At 41.1% G+C, this 18,111-nt stretch overlaps 1 protein-coding gene across 1 annotated transcript in view; it reads right to left on the bottom strand.

Annotated features, from left to right (window-relative positions):
- Positions 1–18,111, bottom strand: part of ADAM9 (ADAM metallopeptidase domain 9) — a 73,610-nt gene that overhangs the window by 48,897 nt on the left and 6,602 nt on the right. Inside the window, exons 2-11 of the mRNA XM_080928990.1 lie at positions 15,326–15,423; positions 13,725–13,783; positions 12,395–12,473; positions 8,948–9,024; positions 7,892–8,087; positions 6,665–6,730; positions 4,544–4,615; positions 3,661–3,830; positions 2,832–2,913; positions 1,887–2,020 (exon numbers count right to left, since the gene is read on the bottom strand). Of these exons, the coding sequence (XP_080785116.1) occupies positions 1,887–2,020; positions 2,832–2,913; positions 3,661–3,830; positions 4,544–4,615; positions 6,665–6,730; positions 7,892–8,087; positions 8,948–9,024; positions 12,395–12,473; positions 13,725–13,783; positions 15,326–15,423 (1,033 nt within the window). The remainder of the gene's footprint in view (positions 1–1,886; positions 2,021–2,831; positions 2,914–3,660; positions 3,831–4,543; positions 4,616–6,664; positions 6,731–7,891; positions 8,088–8,947; positions 9,025–12,394; positions 12,474–13,724; positions 13,784–15,325; positions 15,424–18,111) is intronic.

Here is an 18,111-nt window from a genome sequence, read left to right as displayed (position 1 = left end):
CCATTACTCTTGGATGCCCACCAGAACCTACTTCTGACAGTGCCATACATTTTTGGTTGCGTGACACAGAACCTGCAACTGACCTAAAAACTAGTTTTCCATGCTAATGAGGTACCTAGAGATCCAAGGGGCAGTGCCAATAAGCTTCCCTTCCCAGACATTCGTCCCTGCAAAAGATATTTACTCTCAGGCCTACCCTGAGAAGTGGGGTATGTTTTTATGAATCCATTTTCTGCCATGACAATAAACTGTTCAGAGCCATGGACTGCCTCTTTTCATCTGAGATCCACCATGGGGAGCCATGAAGAAGGCCTCTGCCTATAAAGCCACAATCTAGTCTCCCGTAGAAGGCCTCTGCTTTCTCAGCCACAACCACCACCAAGTCTGCCGACAAGCCAAGGATTCTCCCTGGTAGGACCAGCTTCCCTTTCTTCCCAACCCCCAACCCTGGGCTAAATGTAGCCCAAGGGTCCCCAACTCCATTCTCTGCTTTTCTGTGACCCCCAGTGGTGCCCCAAGTCAGTTCTAACTTTCCCACTCTTCATATTGTGATTTCCCACCCCCAGAGTGATGCCTCAGTGCTCCCTACATTTCTGGTCAAGTGTGAGGCTTCATGTAAAGAAAGGGATTCATACCTAACACTATAAACCTGATCTAAAGGCTAAAGGGAAGTTCTTAGGTCAGAGGTGGAAGTGTCTTCTCCACAGATTTGTGCTGCCCTCACTCTTCGTTTGTAGAAGGCAGCACTGAATATAAAGTTATAATTGGTCAAGGTGCTGAGAATAGGTGACCATGGTACAAACCTGAACTGCAGAAATGTATCATCCCCTACTCTCAGCCTGAGGCTGAGAAACACTGTAAAAGTTGGGGGAGGAAACAGCGAGAGAGCAGAGGAAGAGAAAGACTACTGTGAAACACTGTCTTCTGGGTATGGCACGGCTATCACTGATAACAGCTCCATTACACACACAGTCAAAATTCCAGTACAAAATGGGGAAGAGCTCACAAGGCCTACATATCCCAGCTCAGGAGCTATTCATGTAATGGATCCTGGGGGAGTAATGGATATTTTCTTCTACAGTGTAGCCGTCAGTAGGTGGTCTATGCTCCAGAGACTGGTTGGCCCCGCATCCATGCACAAACAGGCAGCACTAACCGGATTCCATGTATTTTTTGAGAGGAGAAGGTAATAATGGTCAGAACTGTGCTGGAGAGGGCACTGAGTTCACACACACACAAACACACACACACACACACACACACACACACACACACACACACACACACACACACACACAACGTGCTCAAGATCCCAGCACTAAGGAGGCAGAACCAGGAGAACTGCTAATCTAAACAGGGTTTCATCAGGCAATTTCTCTTGGAGTCCTTCAGTTTACTGACACAGCACTGAATCTAGCAAGAAGGCTGTCTGTGTTCTCTTACTCTTTTGACCTGTTGACTGCTTCACAGAAGATGTAGTTAATAAGTGACACCTGCAAAGCTGTCTGGTATGGCTAAGAGGGTGGATCTCTCACTGGTGTAGATCAGAGAAGAACAAGCAAGGTTTCCTCGGACATCAGTAACCCAGGCTTATAACATACTGATGTAGGACTGGAGAGATAAGGGAGCAGTTAGCAGCACTTGCTCTTCTTCTAGAGGACCAGGTTTGAGCAGCTCACAACTGCCTGAAACTTCAGCTCCAAGGTATCTAATGCCTTCTTCTGGCCTCCTGAATATCTGCACACATGTAATATTTCCCTACACAGACAGACAGATAAACAAAGATTCAGTCTCTGTCTCTGTCTCTCTCTGTCTCTCTCTCTCTCTCACACACACACACAATCAACACAATCACACTTAAAAACAGATAAGGCTCAGTTACTCACGATGCTCCTGAATTCATGATACAGCTCTTTGCTCCACAGAAACACTCTCTTCCATCATCATGATTCATTCCAAGGTTATGTCCCAGTTCATGAGCAACAATGGATGCAAATGTCTCCACGGTGATTTGCCCAAACTGTACACAGGAAGGTGCAATTAGATAATGTTTTCTGTGTCAAATTATTTTTTGTCAAAAGGTGATGTATCTACTACAATGCTAACTTTGTGTTGGTCTAAGTGTCCAGTGCCAGCCCTATGTGTACACATTCTGATAAGAATCAAGAGTGACTCATGCTGATAATCAGGCTTTAGTAGGTCACTCCCTGTAGCTTGTGAGAAAGCAAGCTAATTTCTTTAAAATGGAGCCTATTTCCTCATTCATAAAGATACTATCCTGGCTTATTTCGCTTTTATTCTGACACACTAGGGAAGAGGAACCCTTCAGTTGAAGAACGGTTTTGGATTGTGTATGTCTATGAGGCATTCTCTTGTTTGTCAGGGGATCTACAAGGGACAGCCACTATGGGTAGTTCCAGGCATGGCGTCCTGGCTGTGTAAGAAAGCTACCTGAGCATGAGCCAAAAAGCCAGCGCACATCAACCCAGTGTAGTTTCTACTTCAAATCCATACTCAAGTCTATAACCTAACTTCCCTGAGTAATGGATCTGAAGACTAAGCCAAATAAACCCTTTCCTCCTCTGAGCTGCTTTTTGTCATGGTGTCTATCACAACAACATAAAAGAAAACAAGAATAGAAAATAACACATAATAAATATTAAAACTTTGACCTAGTCTCTAGGGAAAAGAACACATATACTATTATTAATTGTGTCTTTCATAGTGTAACTACTGCTGTGCGGATCTAGGGGAGGAGCATTATTGAATCAACAGATGCTGTAGACTATCCTAAAGCCTATATCCAAAACTGTACTTAAAAAACAACATACCACATTAATCCCACCTGCGTGGCTCCTGGAACATACTGTTCCTACAAATGCCATTCCTGCAGTTCCACCAAAGCCTTTCTTCCTAAATAAAAATATTAAGTTATAAGATGTAGTTGGAGGAAAAAGAAACATATTAGTCCTGGTTCTACAGGTAATCTTAACCATATTGACAAAAGCTATAGAAACTAGAAGAAAAATGACCAAAATAAATAGAATTTTATTTTGAGAGCATGTGGTTAGTATTACAAACATAATCTTTTAAATGTTTTTATAAAAATTATGATGCCTTTGCATACACAAGCCACATTTGTTTTTTTTCCTTGGTGATGGTGATCTTCTAGGTTAAAAAATATTTCTAAAAATGTATTGTATGTATTCATTCAACAAATGTGAGGAAAGACAGCAATACAATAAATATATTCACAAGGGATTATCTTCAAATTTGTACAAAGAAACAACTTCTGTGCCCAGAATTTTATACCTAGATAAACAGTCAAAGATAGTTGCAAAACACTAGGGGGAAAAAAAACCTCAGATGTGAGTTAGGATAATCAGAGTTCAAAGTGAGATGACCTTTAAACTCTGTGCTGATTCTATAAAAATATCTTCAGCAAGAAATCAAGTGTTTTTTCTTCCATATAATCCTTCACAAAAAACAAATGTAAAATATGCTGTAACAAGATGAGAAAAGAAGAAAGACATGGACTAAAGACGAGGATGAGTCAGACACAAATGCTTCTACATGTACGAGAATATAAAATTACTGCAGCAAAATAGCAAGTCATTTTTCTGATCACTTCATTCATAGCACTTCCTTAAAGCCACTTACAAAACCAACTGTGCACTGTCATGTCTCCGACGAGTTATAAGAAACTTTTCCCGCCACTGTACAAAGTTGCCCAACACATCTCCAGCTCCTCCATTTATATTAATAGGATTTCTATCTGTCCAAATTTCTAGTCCAACTAGCACAATTCGAATGTTTAACATGATGTACATCTGGGGAAAAAAAAATAAGATAAATACATAAACTATTAAGAACGTGAGACAAAATAGGGAGTTGGCTATGATAGGCAGTATGTCCAAGATGCCCTTGGATTTTCTGTGTTGCTAAAGATGCCTGTGAACCCGTCAGTCATGCAAGTCCTGGGATTACAGATGTGTGTCACCATATCCAGTGAAGAAAAATACTTTAAAAATATTTATGAAGGAATATAGCCAATAAAGTTAAAAACAGGATTCCCTCCCCCAGAATGAAATTCTATCCTTCACCCACGAAGAACAGAGAACTAAGATTCAAACTCCATCTTATTCCCACTCACCACACACACACACACACACACACATACACACACACACACACCACCACCACCACACACACACACACACACTCCACACACACACACACACACACACACACACACACACACAGAGCAGCAGCAGCATTGTTAAATTGTAGCAGTAAAAGTAAAACACTATACTTCCAATTGAGGAGAGCAGAGGTGTATCTATAACCATCAGTGCACCTCTTCCCCATGTACTCTGAACATACGGCAGACACTGACTGACATGAAATCTCTTGCTCTTCTCATTTTGTCTACATCTCTGATTTTTACAGAACAAGCACTTATACATCTGACAGAGCTCAAAACACATTATGAGTTCTGCTCTGCGACTGCTCGGGGGCAGCACAGGAGAGAAATACAACTCACACTATCCAGGTAGTTTGCTAAGCGAATCATCTCTTCTCTCACAGCCGTCTGGTTCCTTCCCATCATGTCGTACTGAAAAGGCAAAGGAGGAAAAGCATGGTCACGAAGCAACAACATGGTAAAGATGCCTGCAATGCCTACACGGAAGAGCAGATTCCAGACTTCCTCTGAACCAAAACAGGAGGCATCAGACACCTACCAGACACCTTAGCATTTCAAATGAACGATTCAGTGTGGTGATTTGTTTTAGAATTGTCTACCATAGTCTCGAGCATTTGCACACTTGGTCCCCAGGCAATGGGGCTATTAGGGGAGGTTAGGAAGTGGGACTTGCTAGAGGAAGTATGTCACTGGAGGCAAGGTGGCCTCTGTAAGTAAAACCCTCCCCTCATTTCCAGTTTTCTCTCTCTGCTTTGAGTTCCTGGTAGCAATGTGAGCTCTTGGCTCTGAGCTCCAGCCATCTACAGCCATGTTGTCCCCACCATTATATATCTACCTCTCAGGAACCATAGACCAAAATACGCTCCTCTGTAAGGTGCCTTAGCCTAGATGCTTTAACCCAGCAACAACAAGTAACTAACACACTAAGGGACACATTTAGCAATAAACAGGAGGGAAAGACTAATAATGCGTTCAAGTCCTGCTTTTCTTCGAATGCATGTAACCTTAGAATAAATTTTCTTCTCAGTGTTAAGTTTTACTGATGTTAATGCAAAGTATTTTCAAATTTTCACAAAGGTATAATCTTAAACAAAAAGCTTAGATGAAAGAATGAAAAACTAATAAATTTCCTAGTCTTTTATCTCTTAAGATAATGACATCAACAATAAACTATTTCCAGACCCTACTCAAAAGCAATGAGAGATTAGTTCAGGATCACTAGTTCAAAAATTATATGTGGTTAGAAAAACAGAGATATGTAAAAACTTTACCATGCTAAACCAAATATTTTATGCACCCTTTATTTTACATCTGGCTAAATTAGCATGTCTATCTTAATGTTATTTAAACATCCTATTGCTAACAAAAAGAAAATCTTACAGAGTTTGTGACTTCACTCCGTGACAAAAGTCTTAACAACAGAATCTGTGGTTCAGCAAGATCCTGTATTTAACAGAGCTTGAAGGAAATGGAACCACTTTTATTCTGAACCATTTCATATATGAATATAACCAGTCTATCTGAAGAGAATAATAGAGAAAAACACTTTAATCTCTATTTATGCCATTTGTCCAAGACAGTCTACAGAACTTCGAGACCGCAGCAGGTACTGGTTCACACTGCCTCTCTTTCCCCTGTTCTCCCTTCTACACCGGGACCCTAACACAGCAAATGTAACATATGTGAAGCTCTGACTAACCAGGGCTTCTATCAGCCTACTCACAGTAAGAGACTTTTAAAACCAGGGAAAACAATCTGCAAAATGTTCTCTGTGGTTTACAAGGAAAGACCTCCAATGAAAGAGTTCCTGTAACTAGTTTTTCATACAAACAAAAAGGATAAAAGCCATCCAGAACATTTCCAATAATCTATATGTTAAATTATTTAGGAGCCACATCAGAAACTGATGACCCTGTAGTAGTTGAAAACAAGTAGCCTGGTCTTCAAGGACAAATATAGAAAGTGCTTTTGCTCCCCTGGACCCTGGAGATACTAAGTGCTTCTAAAGCATGCCAGGCCCTGGACCCGGCCTCTCGGGGTGAGGAAGATGTGCTCTGAAGAGCATAAAGCAAATCTACCTCAGGAGGCAACAGCCAACTGTCCTGGTTTGCAGCCACAGCCTGTTAAGTAATCTGAAAAGCTCTGAAGACCCTAAGTGGCTGTGTGACAAATCCAGCATTAGACAGTTACTGCAAAGAGCAGGGGAGTGCTGTCCCCTTTAGGTTTACTGGGGAGGGGGAGTGGCAGCCAAGGGGACATGAGCACACATCCATAATTCCAGCACTCAGAACATTCAGGCAGGAAGATTAGGAGCTCAAGATATAGCAAGACCCTGTCGATTAATCAATTAATTAATGCACAATTTTAGTCCACATAGCTCTCATGTTTTGTATTTCCTTTACAAGTTACTTCTCAACTGCTTTTTCATGAAAAGGGGGGGAAAAAAGTCAGCAATCCTACCCTTTCCTTGTCTACAACAATGAACAGTTCCACATAGCGGGTCTGTGGCAGAACAGCTCTTCTTCTCTGTTAAAACACAAGCACCATAAAAGCAGAAATTGTTAAGGGACCAGACACATTCTGTATGAGTAATGGTCATGTGATCTCACATCCGCAAAACACTATAAACTGTTTGACTTAGCATACCGATGTCGACAAAATTTCATATTGCCAAGAGAAAATCTCTAAAGATAAAATGAGTTATCTGTGTCTTCAAAGTAGTAGTATTGCTAGGTTGTTTTCTATTTAATTAAAAAACGTATATACATACAAACACTAATGGAAATGTAATTACCATGGTAATACAGAAAGAAAGACACCTACTGAAGCCTGAGAGAAGATGGAGCAGGGTCACCAGTGTACAAATATGGCTTCCTTTTGTCCTTTTACAGACAAAACAGAATAAGCAAACACCTAACAGCTTTCCAACTGTTAACAAGTTTGGGGACGAAAAGGTGATGAAGTAACGTCACGGTCAGGTGTCAGCTGATATAAAATGTGCCTTATGCCAGCAATGTGGTACAGGCCTCTTAATCTCAAAAAAAAAAAAAAAAAATCAACAAACAAAAATCAAAACTGCCTCATCCAGCATGTCGGCCATGGTGGAGAGCCCTGTCACTGAGTTAAGCTGGCCTGAGGAACCATAACAGGCCTGCCTACATCCTGAGCATCCATGGTACACATAAGTCCCCGAAGCAGAAGCCTGAGTGTCCTCGAGTGGCATCTGAGGTAATAATTACCTTAAATTCAAATAGCTACCCCTTCCTTCCTCCCTCCCTGCCCTGTGTTTGTGTGTGTGTGTGTGTGTGTGTGTGTGTGTGTCTGAGCCAAAGTGTAAGGACTACACAAAAATTCAGATGCCCAGGCTAGAGAGACAGCTCAGCAGTGTGGAGGTCCCGAGTTCAATTCCCAGAAGCTACAACCATCTGTAATGGGATCTGATGCCCTCTACTGGTGTGTCTGAAGAGAATGACAGTGTGCTCACACACAAAAAATAAATAAATAAATCGTTTTTAAAATTTTTCAGCCCGCCCTCCCCTCAGTCGCCAGAACTACACATTGTTCATCTTTTCACAGCCTGGTTCTGATCACAACAGACTGAGCTGGGAAAAGACAACAGTCACCATTCTAGGGTGAAATGATTTCTTAAGAACAGCCTGAGCCCGGAAGAGTGCCATTGCTCCTTACTCGAAGCAGCTGAGTCACACTCAGGTGCTCTTCCTCATCCCTCTGTGTGGCTTCCTTCTCTGTGTCCCTGTTAGAGACTCCACATCTCAGAGGCTCCTGGTGGACATCATCCATTGGGTAAAATATGTGCTCAAAGTGTGAGCTGTTGTGCAGAGGTTCAATTCCAAAACTGCCGTTCTCCAAATGCAGCAACCCTCTGAACGGTGGGTGACACAAACCATTGTTAAGGAAAAAGAAAAACAGAACAGGAATCAGAAACTGAATTTGGGTCCTAGTTTTTAACACACAGAAGGAAGCCCTAGCGCAGTAGAGAGCGCAGCAAACACAGATGTCACCTTTTGACCCTCCACTTACTTAGCTCCGACAGGAGGCTGCAGAGCAGCTGAGGGAAGGCTGGCACCAGGCACAGGAATCCGAGCCCACAGACTGTTTTCTAGCAGCCCAGAAACTCTCTCAGCAGGTCATTTATCCTTTGCCTTAGCACACAATCTACACAGAACCGTTCTCAATAAATTATTGAAGAGGCATAAAATACTGAAGACTGAGACCTGGCACACAGTGACCACGTGGGAGTTGTTAAAGGAGGACAACGGGAGCCGTCACGTATAGCTAACCTGAGATGAACACTCGTGCGACCAACCAACCACGATAGGTCCACAGCAACATTACTATAACGTCAATTGGCATGGGACAGAACTTCTCTAAACCTTGTTTGCTTATCTGAATATGATCATAGAAAGACCTTTTTAATGTCACCATGAGAATTGCATGAAATAATACAGGAGAAAAATTTACCAAGTGCTATAGAAATTTAAAATATATTTTGTTTCAAACAGCAAATTTTTGTAGTCTCAAAAAAAACAAAAACTTCTCCCATTGGATCTTATAATTGGTCAATTACTAGGCTTTCCTAAACAAATATCCCAAGAACATCTGAAGCGTGGATGAAAAGGTCTTAGTAACAAAGTGAAATCCAACTGTTAAACACCAAATGACTCAGCTTGGAACAGAGATGGATGGGCAGGAGTAATGGGGGGAAAACAGGAGAGTCCTTACCTGAGTCCAGAGCAGGCGCTCACAGCAACGGCAGAACTGTGCACTCCCTCCACGTAACCTCGATAATGACAATGACTCTAAATGCAAAACACACACACTCTTCAAATACCGCTGGGCTGCTCAAAACCATCAAGAAAGCTACAGCCTGAATTTGATCTCCCACAGAACACCACCGAAGGCATGCTTCAGACTATTGGAGGTGATCTGCTATCACCTGAATAAGTACACAGAAGATGCCAGCGACAAACAGCCCTCCCCGTGACCTTTTGGCCCAGATGCAGCATATTTGACATTCTAAGTCACAGTTGGCCCAGGAAACGTCTGTGTGTGTGTGTGTGTGTGTGTGTGTGATTAAACACATTTACTACATTTAAAAATGTAAGCTTCTACATGAAAAGATACATATAAACATAAGGTCCTCAGAGAGAGAGAGAGAGAGAGAGAGAGAGAGAGAGAGAGAGAGAGAGAGAGAGAGAGAGAGAGAGAGAGAGAGAGAGAGACCCTAAGGAAATATTTGTAAGTTAAATAACAAAGAGTTACTACCCTTCATATAAAGATCTCTTAAATCAGCCATTCTCAGCCTATGGGTCACACAACCCCTTTGGGGACCAAACAACCTTTCACAGGGGTCCTACATCAGCTATCCTGCATTATTCAGCAGCAAACTCACAATTATGAAGTAGCAATGAAACAATTTCTTGGTTGGGGGGGTCACCATAACATGAGGATCTATCTGTAGTAAAGGGCTGCAGCATTAGGAAGGCTGAAAACCATTGTCTTAATACTGAGTAGAAAATCTGACAAAAGACAGAAGGTCCGCAAATGCCCTTACATGTATGGAAAGAAAGAATCCCTGAATCTACACCAATACCCAGAAAGAGAGCATGACCATATGACAGCACTTATAGTAACAACAGATTTGAAGCAAATGCTAAATCCTCAAACTAAATACAAAAACTTGACAGTGGAGGGATTTACACAACTCTAAAGACAATAATTGTACCTTTTTTAGTAGTAACTTTCCAGAGGGAAAACCCAGAAGTCAAATCCTTAACCAGTTATTGACCCGTTAACAATTACTCAGCAGGACTCCGGGTGGAATATGTCACTGACACCACACACTGAGAAACAGCAAAGCTGGCCAGTCATAACAGGTGACCCTGCAATCTACCAGCCTGATGACATCTGTCTAATAACTTGCCTTTATCAAGTATTTCCACAGCATTTAATTTAACTCTGCTGCGGTCACCTTATCTACTTGACCAGATCTGCCAAGAAAGACCCAATACCTTCAGTTTTACTAAAATTTCATTACCCAGAGAAAATGTATGGGTTGAAAACCTGAAGACTGTCAACACACTTAGGCAGACTTTTGTTGTTACATACCCTTGCCCCTATTCAGTCTACAGAGGAACATTAACAAACTACTGTCTGTTCTAAGGCCAAATGGACTTGGTCCCAGGTCACTGCGTGTCGTCCAAGCCTGTACGGTTCTCCTACACATTATTTAGGGCTCCCCTGATGCTCCCCAATGTGAGTTTCAGCAGCATGTTAAACTAGCCGTGACTACACTGAGTTGTTGACATTCTTCAGTCCTTCCCCTCGTGTGTTAATAAATCTGTGTTTGTTTAATCTGTCAGATCACTCCAGCAAACTTTCAAATAGCAGGGAGCATTCGTTTTCCAAAACACAAGTCATGTTGTTAGTTTACAAAAGTGGTAGTCAGACTATGAGGCTGCCATAAAAAAATGCCTACTGTGCGCCTTGTTGAAGCACACAACTGGAAACGCATGAGCACAGCAAAACAGACAGACCACAGACCATGCCACTAGCCAGGACCCAGGGAGCCCTGGGCAATCTGTTCACAGAGGAGTTAGAGCATCTGTGCAGAAGAGCTAGCTCTGAACTTTTCTACTGAGCCCCAAGACAATCGCAAATCCTCAGACGTCACAATCTGGGGACGTATTTCACACAGAAACTCATGTGCTCATTCTTCTTATTATTAAAAATGGCCTTGTGAGAATCGAAAATCCGCCTTACGAATTTCTTCAATCTTAAAAATAGAATCCTAAAGGAAAACATTTAAAGTTTATAAATGTATATGTTAATTAATAGCATATTATAGACAATGGTATGTCATTACGATAATTACTTTGTATTCCAAATCTACAGACACACTTTCATCTTCCTGAACTATATTAAATAAACAAGAAATAACTGAAATACCTCATATTCATACATGGTATTTTCCAAACATCTATTAAAATACTACCATTCTATAAAGCTCAAATTATTGAAGTTTCTATACAGTTGAAATTCTATTTTTACAATTTTAAGCAGTAATGAATAATCATTACATTTATTCATAAATTGCAAGACTCTCTCTTGTAAACACTCAAGTATTAATTTATTAAAGTTTCCTAGTACCTCCGAGAAGTCATAACTATTTCCATGTTAAAGTAAAAGTAGATACCAAAGCACAAACAGCTGATACAACTTCAGCAGACAATAAAGCAGAGCCAGAATTCAGGCTTCAACAGTGTCTGCAGGAGAAAAGTCTCTAAGAAGGAACAGTAATGGTTCCAGTGGCATCTTCTGTGGTCTGTGGCTCTTACCATAGAAATATCTGGATGGTTGAAAAAATAGATTATCTTTTATCTGGGATATGCTACAATGTAAATTTTATCTCTTCTATTAAACAACGTTCACATACTAAGATAAAGGAATCAGATAGTGGACTAGAAATAGACAGTGTACAGCCAGCATTTCCTTATGTTTTTGTATAGTGCATCCTGTGCATTTGAAGAACTCCACTGATACACATAATTCCATCTAGCAAGGCAGTAGAAAATTCAAGTGCAATAATAGTCAATGGGACTAAAGACTTCGCATAAAAACTATTGCAAAGAAATTATGCAACGTGTAAGTGCCAAGGGAACTATAAAATACTCCTCCTGAGCAAAGCTGGCAATGTTTATGCTCCAAGAAGACCACAAGGCCAAGCTTAGCTGCCAATTACTTGGAGACTCCAGTCGGGAGATTCTATCCCAGAGTGTTGTGTTGCCTGATGCAGAGAGGACCACACCTCTTGAGGAATGTAAGCAAAAACATCAGAACATCAGAACACACAACAATAAACAAATGTGATTTTGATGGACATAAATAGCAATAGGAAGGTGTGCTTTTAAATACTAATATTTTATCAAAGTAGTAAAACCTTTGGTCTCCAAAACATCACCACCCCACCACCCGTCTTTTAAACACAAATCCTTACTACTAAGCACAAGAGAGACGCCCAGTAAATATCGGTCTCCTCCAGAACCATCTCGTAAGGATATGGAAGGTGTCCTGTGGAGCCAGCAACGGGACAGCCTGGGCATCTGACAACAGCACACCTTATCTGTGTTCACTTTAAATTCTCAAAGTATCAAGAAGAAAATAAAGTACCTGTACGTTGGGATGGTCAGAGAGTAGGGAGCCCTCCTCGTCATAGGTATAAACTACAAAGTCATTAGGTAAAAGGTCTCTGCAGGAGGAATAAAACAAACCATTTAAATGTACCAAGTACCAACAGCCTAGGGCAGCTCATAAGACATTATTCCCAGAAGACGGGCAGAAATAAGTTTTTAAAAGCTTTTTATGTGATCTTTTTAAAACTAAAAGCTACTCAGCAGACTCAAGCCTGAAACACCAGTTGACTGATGTAAAGATACAACTTGCTCTCTTGGCACAGAATGTCCATTGGTAACAACAGTATGCTCAACTTCTGCTACAGCTCAGGAGAAAACAACAAATCGGGCTGTTTGACACTGCCATGTTTGTATAAGAAAAGCAAGTATTTTATATTCTTTGTACATACCAAGTACTATGTAAACAAGAAACATTCACTGTTCTAGACTACTTATGAAGACAAATGTCTGCTGTCAGTTGTTAAAGGAAATGCTTCCCCCCTCATTTCAAGGGAACAGTTGTGTAACCAGGGCAAAGCAAAGTTCTTTCACACTATTCACAGTAGCTCAGAGGTGATCTCCAGGCTTTGTGGAAAGTCAGGTTCAGAGTGCACCATGCTTCTGAAAATTCAAAACAGTCAGAGGACACCCAAGATCAACTGTCTGTCCTGTTCAGGGATGGACAGACTGATGGCTTCTCCCAGTTTCACTGCTCACCCTGACTGACTTTAGCTACATGACAACTCTAGTGAAACCCTTGATGAAACTGTCTCTGCTCCCTTAAATACAGGAAGCCTTGTGAGAGCAAATCCCTTGTAACCAAGAAAAGACCCTGGAATACTTGAACCTCTGACTCCTGAGTTTTCTTTGTCCCTGTGTGCTGTGTCTTTGTGATATCTTCTAGAACAGTATTCAGGAACTTACGGAACTGAGTCTTTCCAAAAACCGAACCCATTGGGGCACTGTTGGCAATGATACACACACCCTTCTCACACACACCGTACCCCTGTACACACACACACACACACACACACACACACAACTCACTCACTCACTCACTCATACACACTTCATAAAGGCATATTGAGAAGAATTAAACTATAAGTATTTGCCCTGCACATTTCTATGGAAGTCACAGCCCGCCAGCCCCGGCATAACCCTCCTGGACTTCAGCTGCAGGCCTACCACTGTGCAGCAGGGTCAGCAAAAACTGAATCTGCTGACTCCGGAGCTCAGACTCGACTAAGCAACATCTACCTAGAGAAGAAATCAATACACTGTTGAGGGGGAAACATAATTAAAAAGGCAAAGTAAATGAACTTTCTTACGTGTTTCTTTCCAAGTGAATAATATGCTGCTTTCCTTGGGCCTGGATGACATAGGAAATCTAAATGTACAGAGAAGGAAAATATCAATAATAAAACACAACCTTGTAACTTACTCTTCAACAGATCACGAGAGGCAGGAAAATACATCCTAAATTAAAACAACTTGGCACTGGCTGCAACTATTTATAGACTGTATTCTTAAGTAATAGGTATCTATTCATCTCTGTCCCTTTAGTAGCTGATCATGGATACTTACCTACACATGTATCTACTCTTTTTTTAATTTATTTTAGATTTATTTATTTTATCTCGTGTGGGTCTCTGCAAACGCCACCACCAACAGAAAGCAATCTTCAAGAGGTAAGAAGGCTATCTTATATCCTTCTTATATCTTATATCCAACATGCAGTTTGACACCTGCTTAGGTTATTGCAGGCATATTTAAGAACAGCACAGTTTGAGTAAAGGTTTTCTGGTGATAATTAACTCAAACACGCACACATACACACACACACACACACACACACACACACACAAGTCTAAGACATGACTATCTCAAAATTCTTTGTAAAGTCCATGTGAAGTACATCTTTCAGGAAGATGGTTCTACAGACAGGCTACCTGTGTTATCTTAAGGGCCTCCGGGAGGATGTGGTTCAGCATCAGTGTTATACAGAGCAAAGGCCAGCACACCTGCACTCCCCGGCTCCCGGGCAGACAGCAGGCATCCCTCTAACACTCCTGCTTTCCCTGCTCCTTATCCTAGCACAAGGATGTCTGAGCCTCCTACATTATTTTACATATCTGAGTGCTTTGCCAGCACGTCTGCATGTGTAGTACATGTGTGTCAGTGCCCTTGGAGTTCAGAAGATGTCAAGGACAGCATTATTGGGAGGTGCAGAGAGCCTACATGTACACAGTTACAACACGGTTAACAGAGTAAACTTCCTCCCGTAAGAAAACAACACCGAATTTCCTCAGAGTTAAACAATTTATTTTGTTTTTTTTTTAAAGATTTATTTATTATATATAAGTACACTGTTGCTGTCTTCAGACACACCAGAAGAGGGCATCAGATCCCATTACAGATGGTTGTGAGGCACCATGTGGGGGCTGAGAATTGAACTCAGGACCACTGGAAGAGCAGTCAGTGCTCTTAACCTCTGGAGTCATCTCTCCAGCCCAACAATTTATTTTGTAATTTTTAAATCAGCATATAAAGTATTTGATATTAAAACTCGGTTTTGAATAAATATTCCCAAGCACTAGCACAGCATACTCGAATATTCTATCATGAACTAAGTAAAGATTACTATCATTGTCAGAGTAAAGCCACTGCCCATCGGCAGCCAGGGTCCCAACCCCGCTACAGAATTCCACTCCCTTCATTCTGTAAGGTTCGAGTGTTCTGACCTTAAAAACACAGACGCTGAGGCTCACTCTATCATTTCTTTAGAGTAATGTCTGCTGGATACCAATGTCATAGGTGATGCATGTAATAACTACTTACTCCACACACCAGCCACCATACAAATGCTGCCTTTCATTAAGAAAAGCAACTGGAATCTTCTTACACTCAGAGTTCTCAAGAGAGGACTTACCTGCTTTGAACTGGGCCTCAGAGCTTCCCTTCTTTCTCTAGTTAATCTCCGAGGAGTTATAATCTCATAAGAAGAAAGATGGATGGTCTGTTCAAAGTCTGCAGCAAAAAGAACAACAAATGAGACAAAGCGAACCTCCATGGTACCAAAATCCCGGAAGTAAAAACTGAGTGTTTGGATGGGCGCAATGGATGTGTGATGGGCACTTTAATCATCCCAGCACTTGGGAGGCAGAGGCAGGAGGATGTCTGCAAGTTCCAGGCCAGCTGGTCCACATAGTGACTTCCAGGACAGGATGTATAGAGCTACATAATGAGACCCCATCTTAAAAAAAGACCAATGCATTTAAGTCACTGAAAACCTACCTGATACTCATGCGATGCTTTTTACTTTTATATCTGCTATTATTATTCTATTTGGCAAGTATTTTGCCTGCATGTATGTCTGTTTACTACCATGTGCATGCATGGTACCCACAGTCAGATCCACTGGAAGTGGGGCTACAGACTGCTGTGAACCACCATATGGTATTAGGAACCGAATCTGGGTCCTTTGGAAGAGCAGCCAGTGCTCTCAAATGATGAGCCATCTCTCCAGCCCCTTGAATGTTTATATATCATCCTCAGTAAGAATAAGGGTGAAAATACTAAAAGGTGTTAGTCAGCCTGAACAGTGTGTGTGTGTGTGTGTGTGTGTGTGTGTGTGTAAAAAAATCATTTTCAAACATTTAATGTCTGTATACTCTAACCCTTTTTCTCAAAATAAAGCTTCGTCTTAAACTCTTACGGCACAAACAAAAGAACATGAGATTTAGTATGGGGTGTGTCTTGCTAGAGCTCAGGTGCATGGACCCCCTCTCTCCCTCCCTCCTGTGCATCTTGAATGACATCCTGAGAGTTTCTAAACACTGGATGAAGTTGGTAAGACAGGTAAGATGCATTTAGTATCTAATGGGTCAGCTCTAATATACCCTAACAAATACCAAATGCCTCATCTGAAGTGACGACAGGAGTCCACCACAAGGACACTTTATACAACAGCTATTAACAGTTAGGAACTCCAGTCATGCACCCTGAGATTCTATTATCAGTAAAACTGAGGGCCAGACAAGACAGTGCATGGTAATCTCAGCACTTGGGAGGTGGAGACAGGAGGATTTCTCTGAGTTCAAGGTTAGCCACGGATACATAGTAACACATAACAAGGCCATACCTTAAAATAAAAAATAAAAAACAAAACAACACCACTAGGAACTGAACAGCAAGCAATGTTGGACTTGGATTTAGTCTCTCAATAAGCCCAACACAGAATAGCTTTCTCTTCTTATCATTACTAAGGGCATAACAATTCTTTTCTGTTGCTATCTTTGTTGTTTGTTGCTTTTGAAACAAGATCCCACTAGTTATTCAAGATGACCTTGAACTCATGACCTCCTGCCCTCCGAAGTCCAAATGTTGAGATTACAGGAGCTCACCACAGAACCCACAGACACAGTGAAAAGTTCTTTCAGTGAAGTCTAATGGAGTCGATGGTCCCTGGTCACTACCTAAGCTGAGGAAGGAGCACAGAGGCTTCTTCTACTAAGGCACAAAAAAAAAAAAGGAAGTTGGGGATTTCGTAAATTATAAAAGCCTTAGCAGCAAATGCAGTACATGGGCCTGTCTGGATCCCTGCTAAAATCAATGACCTGAGAAGACTGGGAGATAATCTGGGAAATTCAGATACTGTCTGATGAGCTCGAGCTATTTATTATTATTATTATTATTATTATTGTTGTTGTTGTTGTTGTTGTTGTTGTTGTTGTTGTTGTTGTTTCTGTGTGTAAGGTTTTGTGGTTTAGTGATTCTTGCTAACTATTCAATGATAAAATGTCTAGAAATATTAAAAGTGAGGAAAGATATATACATAAAATAAGATTAAACCTTGATAATGCATATATAGGAGTTTAGTACTTTTTTCTATTCTTGTGTATGCTTAAAAACGTCTATAATAATATAATTGCTTGGGTACCTCCAGGGCATGGATGATAAGTGGACTAAAACTTTTGCTGCATACAACTCTAATTACAAAATACTGTACTTGGGTTGGCAAGCTGGTTCAGCTGGTAAAAGACATGCTGCCCAGCCTGGCATCCTTAGTTGACTCCTCGAACCCACAGCGTATTAGGAGACTACTGACTTTCAAAGTTATACTCTGATCCCCCCTGAACACACACAAATAAATGTAATACTATATTTACATATTGCAAACTGAGACTCTAAAACGCCCTAAACATAGACACAGCATAAATCAATGGACCAATCTGTCTAATATATGTCCCATGTTCAGTAGAACCAGGAAGCAGTAAGAAGTATATTTCCTACAGTGGCTGACTTGTTTGAGCTGTATGCTGTCTCTACTGTATTACCTTTTAAGTTAAAAAAAAAAAAAAGGAAGTGTTTCTTTTGTAAAAATCACAATTCCCTGCTCAAGTGCAGTGTCTTATTATCTAACAATGCTGACTTTCATCCTTTCTAACTGGTTTTCCAGATGCTAGACATCAACCATGGGGGTTACACGTGCCAAGCAAAGGCTTTCCCAATGAGCGGCCTTCACCACCTCACCTCTGATACACCCCAGTCCTCTAACACTCTCGGCATTTCATTCACTTAACTGCCCCGTTCCCCAGCTTTCTCACATATTTGGATAAAGGTTTCCCATCAATCTCCTATGCATACCGAACTCACATCATGATCAACTACCGTCCAGAAACTTTGTCCATTAAGAACCATGTCAGAAAAAAGGAA

The sequence above is a fragment of the Micromys minutus genome, assembly GCF_963924665.1.
Source record: "Micromys minutus genome assembly, chromosome: 14".
Taxonomy (NCBI): Eukaryota; Metazoa; Chordata; class Mammalia; order Rodentia; family Muridae; genus Micromys; species Micromys minutus.
Note: the sequence above shows the minus strand (reverse complement) of the source record. Positions and strands in the feature narration are given on the sequence as shown.